This window comes from Pistacia vera, unplaced genomic scaffold, assembly GCF_008641045.1.
Source record: "Pistacia vera cultivar Batoury unplaced genomic scaffold, PisVer_v2 Contig531, whole genome shotgun sequence".
Taxonomy (NCBI): Eukaryota; Viridiplantae; Streptophyta; class Magnoliopsida; order Sapindales; family Anacardiaceae; genus Pistacia; species Pistacia vera.
Window position 1 is genome coordinate 56,462 of NW_022196370.1, and position 7,211 is coordinate 63,672.

The 7,211-nt window shown below is 36.6% G+C and overlaps 1 protein-coding gene across 3 annotated transcripts; it reads right to left on the bottom strand.

Annotated features, from left to right (window-relative positions):
• Window positions 1-1,190: 1,190 nt before the first annotated feature.
• LOC116107341 (splicing factor 3B subunit 4) lies at window positions 1,191-6,950 on the bottom strand. 3 transcript variants are annotated; one of them, XM_031393622.1, is made up of 11 exons: window positions 6,763-6,950; window positions 6,624-6,685; window positions 6,315-6,503; window positions 6,180-6,228; window positions 5,615-5,703; window positions 5,448-5,504; window positions 5,180-5,242; window positions 5,021-5,086; window positions 3,455-3,541; window positions 3,027-3,120; window positions 1,191-1,892 (listed from the first exon to the last, which is right to left on the bottom strand). In XM_031393622.1, the coding sequence occupies exons 3-11, from the start codon at window positions 6,417-6,419 to the stop codon at window positions 1,369-1,371; spliced, it is 1,134 nt and encodes a 377-aa protein (XP_031249482.1). In that variant the 5' UTR covers window positions 6,420-6,503; window positions 6,624-6,685; window positions 6,763-6,950; the 3' UTR covers window positions 1,191-1,368. The 3 variants fall into 3 exon arrangements, with proteins under 3 accessions (XP_031249482.1, XP_031249483.1, XP_031249484.1); XM_031393623.1 differs by having other exon boundaries at window positions 6,624-6,700; XM_031393624.1 differs by lacking the exon at window positions 6,624-6,685.
• Window positions 6,951-7,211: the final 261 nt, after the last annotated feature.

A 7,211-nucleotide genomic window follows, 5' to 3' on the forward strand; every position in this document is an offset into this window, starting at 1 on the left:
TGTTTGTTCGTTTATGTTTGAAAAACATGGTATGCATTATTATAATTTATATATTTTTTTTCTTTTTTATATTATATTTGGTTTAGTTTGGATGAATTTTTTTTAATGGTAATCAATAATAAAATATTATGAGATAGCCTTTCAATTAATAAATAATAAATATAAAATGATAAATTGAAGAACATAACATATTGTATAATCAAGTGATGTATAGCATAACAAATTTAATAATATAATAGTTTAGTTAAATATAGAATGTTAAATTGATGAACATAACATATTGTATAATTAAGTGATATATAGTATGACAAATTTAATAATATAATAGTTTAATTAAATATAATATGACAAATTTATGAATATAACATATTGTATAATCAAATGATATATTGCATGACAAATTTAATAACATAATAGCTTAATTAAACCTAAATTAATCACACATTTGTATTAATCATATATTACAATAAACTCTCGTACCACTATGAATTTATAGGTATTGATACCAAATATATATGTAGACAGTTATTCGAACGAGTTGGTGTATATTTTTTATTCGAACAGGCATTCGAACGAGTTATTCGAACGAATACGAACTGACCTTTTGTTAATCGAACGAACATGAATAGTCATCCTATGTTCGTTCGAGTTTGAACACAAAATCGAACAATCGAACATTTTTATCGAACGAGTTTCAAACGAGGTTGTTCGTTCGTGTTCGGTTCGATTGCAAGCCTATTCCCAACACAATCAAAATATACTTTTTAAGCCTTTTGCAACGCAGAATTAGCGTCACCATAGACCTAGATATTAATTTTTAGTATGTTGCGATGTGACACTGGTTGTAGGTCTTCTTGAGCTTTTTAGCATGTTGTGACATGGCATTGAATTGAAATCAATGCATGCCTTTTTAGAATATTCTCAATTTGTTTAAACTTGTTTTCTGTACATTTTGCTTTTACATGCACTAAACTTCATACATTGCTGATTCCTCAGAAGCATGAATGCATTCATACTACAATTTTGTCATTGTAAATGGGTTTTTACTTTTTCGGATCCAGAGTCTTTGTAATAACTTATATGCACCTGTTCAATCACGAATGCACATTGATGTGACATGACAAGTACTTGAACAAATGCACAAACACACTTCTCCCACGGAAGAAATTTCGTTGAGTGTAATATAAGCATTTAAACATGTTAATGGCCTCCTCCTTGACTGATAATCGGATATATATTCATTACTAAGATCAGTACATAGAACCATCTATTCATTCTAACTAACAAAAAGTTATACAATCAGCAATATTCAAAATACAGACAAAAAATCACGAGTTATCAGCAGCTTTTAAGATAATTCTCAAGTTTTCAATTTGGGGGTGGTGCAGGGACATTGGGCGGAGGAGGTGGTGCCATTCCCATATGCTGCATGGGGGGTCTTCCTAGCTGTTGCTGCTGTGGGGGTGGTGGAGGCCGCCAGACAGGTGGTTGACCACCCATTCCCATTGGTGGTGGGGGTGGCCTTTGATGCATTGAAGGTACCTGAGGAGGTGGTGGCATGTTTGCTGGGGGTGGCCTGTACTGCATACCTGGCGGAGGCAGGACCTGTTGCGGTACTCCTTGACCTAATTGCTGAGGCTGACCCTGCCAAGCTGCTTGTCCAGCAACCTGAATGGACGCAAAGGCTCCAGATTGTGGTGGTGGTGGTGGTGGTGCTGGGCGAATAGCTGGAATAGGACCTGGAGCAGCACCATTTGCAAAAGGCCGAGGAGGCATGGGTCCCCCAACAGCACCATTGGCCTGAGTATTCTGAAGTGTCGGAGGTCCACTGGCAAACAAAGTGTGTGGTCTACTCTTCTGAGTACCTGGATTATTAGCCGCCAAAATTCTCTCTGCATCAAAATGGGTAGCAAAATCCAATTAGTTAGTAAGGGAATGACTAAAACTTGAATCCTTTCTGTGTGCAAGGCTTGTGCAACACAAATCCCCTGATTTACATCTATGGAGGATAAGCAGCACTCTTTAATTTCAAATTTTTTTTTTTTTTTGGGGAAGTGGTCCAGGACATTGTATAGAAAGAATAAAAAAAAGCCTAAAGGAGGGGATTCCCCTTCAAACTACAAAGCTTAGACACGCCCAAGGTGAACAGAGGAAACGCAGAAGAAACTAAGGAAAAAAACCTAGAAAACCAGCCAAAAGGCCTAAACAAAACAAGGGTTAAGCCAAACTAGTGCCTCCCATTCCTATACCACCGGTAAAGATATTGTGCTTAATAAGGCTATTCACATTTCACACTGCGATTACCAACCCAAGCATCCCACCCCATCCTTCTAAAAGTAAGGTTATTCGAATTATCCCTTAATCCCTACCAGTACACAAGAAAATAGCAGTGATTAGTCATTTTGCTACTCCAAACAGGATTGTCATTCCTGTTTGGCTCAGCAACATTACCATCCCCTACCCTAGTATTCCGACAAAACCACCACATCATAAAAGGATATTTATCCTTCCACCCCTACCAACACACCCAACAGGTAAACCCCACTCCTCAATAACAAGGCGCACCCTCAAAGAGTCTTTGAACCTAAGGCTACAAAGATGAAGTCTTAACTTCTTCAAAGATGATCTTGTCCACATCCTTCCGAATCCTATGAATACCCTTGAACAATCTATAGTTTCTCTCCTGCCAAATAAAATAGATCACAGCCCCAAAGATTAGTCTCCTTATAACAGCCCTTATATTCTTCCCTTTAAAGAGGTTTGCACACCGCAAAACAAGATTATCCCAGTCCATAGTTCGAATAAGAAAATGTCCCTTGGTTTGAGCAGCAAGCCATAAGACATTAGAAAAAGGGTATCTAAAAAACAGGTGATCATGCAAGTCCCTGGGCCCTCCACACAATTCACAACTCAGAATTTCAGGACCCCTCCAAATTCTCATCCTATCCTGAGTAAGCAACTGGTAAGTGCATAACAAGAGAAAAAAAACACATAAAAGTGGCAGCCAAATGAGCAAGAAGCCTCACCAGCTGGGGTACCATGGCGCTCTCCTTTAGTGTCTTTCTTATAAGCATATGAGACAGTAATTTGCCGGTTACAAAGGTACTGACCATTCATTGCCTATTGACAATATAAGAATCAATTAGAATGAAATCAACATTTGAACAAAATAGACCAAACCGAGTCATAAATGTTCATGGAGTGTTAGTCTTCCAAAGCCCTAGACTACAAACAAGAAACATCAAGTAAAATAATTGTATCAGTACTAATATTGCGGTACTATTCTGAGTTGGAATTACCACCAAGCTTCAAGAGACCGTACTTAATTTCAACAATTATAACTAAAATAAACACAACCAGAGCTTCATCTAGAGTCTAGATCCTAAACCATTGAATGTCGGATTTTCCTCAGGAAAAAATTGGTGATTGTATTAGGTTTGTGCAAGGGACATACCTCAATAGCTGCATCAGATGCCTCAAAAGAATCATAACTTATGAAACCAAAGCCACGGGAATTCCCAGTATCAGGATCTCTCATTATCTGAGAAACAAAAATGTATACATTTGAGTCCAACAACATACAAATTTCACCTATTGAAATCAAAGGAAAAAATTACAGCAGAAAAGACTCATTAAAAAATGACGCTAATACAAGTTTTCCAAGAGACAAACTGATAGGAACCTCTCCCAGCTCAACCAACCACAACAAGAACAACGAACAACAATCAAGATAAACCCAGCAAAAATACCAGCAAACTGTAGCCAAAACCCAGAAAATAACAGTCACTTGTATTGATATTCCAACAAACAAACTACACAGACAAATGAACTAGCAAAAGCTATCAACTACACAATCAAAACTCAAAACAAAAAAACCCAAGATAGTGCTGGACTTCGGGGCCAGCTACCCCTAAATACTAGACTCCGAGGGCTTCTATTTTCTTCTCTCCTCTAGTCTGCTCTCTCCCTCTGTTTTTATCCTCCAGCTCTCTCTCTCTCCCTAACTGAATTCCTTTGCTGTCCCAACCCACAATCGCCACCTGTCCCAGCCTAAACCCATGGAAATTTCCTGCCAGCTCCTTTCTATTCTCTACTTGCGACCTTATTTCTCTTTTCCTACACTCTCATCATCCACGTCTCATCACAAACTAAGGTTAATAGACTTGCCTATGGGTAGGGAACATATTCTTCATTTTATCTCTTCATATGTATATAGGGGTTAAGTTCAAGATCCCCACATTTATTACAAAATTGTTGAGCCATTTGATTAATGAATTTGAATGGTTGAGATTAAAAAGAAAATTCAAAAACTGCATTATGTATGTACATGTCATAGAAACAAAGTTGTATAATATCCTCACACATGCACGCAAAAAAGGCAAATTGTCCAAAAAATTAAAGATTTCTATCCAATATTAAATAATTTCTGTCTCAATTAAGCAATACCTAAGTCTCTAATAAATGTTATCATGCAAATGCACATGAAGAATTAAGTTGATCGATTAAGCAATGAATAAGTGATGACAATTAGCCAAGCACAACTGTGCCATTTTCTTTTATCCTCTACTTCAATTATTCAATGTTAACATTTTGCTTCCTTCAGAGTTATAGGAATAAGGCCTCTCTAATATTTTGGTGTAGGAATGGGACTCAACCTTTAACAGTATAATGACATTGACACATCTGTTTAATTTTATAGCTTGGAGAACCATTAGAACAAGAAATTTTCATTTGGGTAGTTATAATCATTGCTCAGGCTGCAGTACAGAATTAAAACCTCCCAAGTAAATTACATAAGAATTTCCCTAGTACTCTATCACAACTCAGGGCCAGTACACTAACCTATATAATTTAATAAATCACAAAGTAATTAATGATAATAGTAAACAGAATTCATCAAATATATACAAAAAATTTATTAGAACAGAACAAATTAACTATTTAAACATCCATAAAGCCAACATGTAGACTGACATATGGCACACCAAAATATAAGCAAGGCAGAAGTTACTGGCATTACCTTGGGATTTGTAACAATGACTCCAAATGCACTGAAAGTATCATAAAGTAGTTTCTCATCCACATCCTGAAAAGATAATTCAGGTCAGAAACAAATTCAAAACATGTATATATTGTTTCAAGAACTACTTAAGCTTTTGATACAAATAAAGAAACTTACAGGATCAAGGTTTCCAATAAAAAGGTTTGCCCCCACATCCAAGCTCTTTTTATCTTGGGATGCCTGAATCAACAAACATTAAGATTAAAGATCATATAATCCATTAAATCACATATAACTATATGGGAACTTCAAGAAAAAACTGTAGAACATTTTTGAAACAAACATACATCATAATTGACTACGAAGTACCCAAAATAAGATATAGGACAAGTGATAGATTGGGAAAAGAAAACTAGTGATAGATTGGAAAAATAAAACTGTATACCTTATTCACTCGTATAGGCTTCCCATATAGCTTAATCATGTTAAGCACTTTAATTGCCTGCACATTTGAGAACAGGAAGGCAGGGAAAATTAGGAGCTGAACTACAAAGTTAAGCAGTGAGATAAAAACAAGCAATGAATCAACTGTAGAAAGGGAGAATGACTCACATAATCGGCATCTTCTTCACTTCGGAACTCTACAAATCCATATCCTTGGTGAAGGTTTGTCACTCTATCTTTTGGAACATACACGTTAACTGATACACAAGCAGGAGAGAGAAAGAAATTAACATAAGCACGGTTAAATCCTTATAGAAAGCTCAAATCAGCAGCTTGCACAACAATTTCCAAACAGATTGCCTTTGTTACATTCTTATTTCAAAACTTAATTTCTTAATCCCAATATTTAAGAATTTAATGACCTGAACCCAACGATGTACTAAAATAAATGTTCTAAAAAAGTTTAATTCAACCAGCAAATGATTCCCTAAAGTACAGTGAAAACCTAACATAGACTTCCCAAGCAAACCAAAGCATAATAGCAATACATTTTGTTGGAGCTTAAACACAATTGTTTGGTGTTTTTATGTAAAAAGGTAACTTAACATGATAATGGAGTCAGTTCAACCAAACAGTCTTGTTCTGAAATTCCCAATCATAGTAATTAAATTATAATAAATTCTGTTAGAAAGCTTTTAGTAAAAAGTAAAAAGAAAAGAGTAATGAAACATACCAACAGGACCAGCTTGAACAAACAATTCCCACAGTAACTCTTCGGTAACCTGAAACCATACGAACAGAGTCAAATCACAAGCATATAAAGTTTGAAACAATGGTCTTTGCGTTACGCAGTAATAACAGTGATAACCTGTGGATCGAGATTGCCGACATAAGCAGTGGCGTCTTGGTTTCGCTCGGCAGAGTGTTGGCCGAGCAAATTGGCTCCGACTCCAGGAGCGATTCGAGTCGTCATGGATTTGCGAAACCTAAAACCCTCTTGCTTGCCAGAAACCACGAAGGCTTTACTTCACTGTATTTGGGCTTGGATTTGCGAAACCTAAAATGAGAAGAGAAGATTGTAGATTGAAGACCTATTAGAAGGAAGAGCTGGGAATGATAAGAGAAGATTCTAAAGTGAAGACCTATTGGAAGGAAGTGCTTAGAAGAAGGGAAGAACCTGCTGTAGAGCTGTTGTCAAGTGAAGATTCATGGAGGGTGAGCGAAGACGGTCGACGGTGACTGGAAAGACGGCAGCTGTTCGTGAAATGAAATGAAAATTGGTTTGGAAGAGAAATGAGAATAAATCGGGAGGATACCTGCTGTAGTGCTGCTGTTGTGTGTTGTCAAGACTCAAGTGAAGATTCACGGAGGGCGAACGACGGTCGACGGTGGCTGGAAAGACGGCAGGCGGCAGATGACAGTGAGCTGAAAAGAAAAACGGTTGGTCGGCGCAAAAGACACAGGTTTGAGACAAACTTTGCGGGTTTGGGTCCTTTTGGGATAGGAGAGGGTTAGATTTAGGGTTTAGAATTGAAAAAAAAAAAAAAATTAATTTAAAAAAACCGGTTTAGCAATCCGGATCCGGTTAACCCTTTTTTAAACCAAACCGAATAGCTTGTTTGGTACATTATTTGAAATATGATTTTTTTAAATAACTATTTTGAATAAGATAAGATATGATTAAATCAAATAGGATAGGATTTGATTAAATCAAATAGGATAAGATTATGATAATGTGTTTGGTACATTCAAAGATGAAAAAGTG

Coding starts and splice junctions, on each gene's coding strand:
- LOC116107341 (XM_031393624.1), bottom strand. CDS start 6,419: ATGACGACTCGAATCGCTCCTGGAGTCGGAGCCAATTTGCTCGGCCAA. Junction 5,505..5,614: donor GTGAAGAAGATGCCGATTAT/GTGAGTCATTCT, acceptor TCAAATGTGCAG/GCAATTAAAGTGCTTAACAT. Junction 5,243..5,447: donor AGCCTATACGAGTGAATAAG/GTATACAGTTTT, acceptor TTGTTGATTCAG/GCATCCCAAGATAAAAAGAG.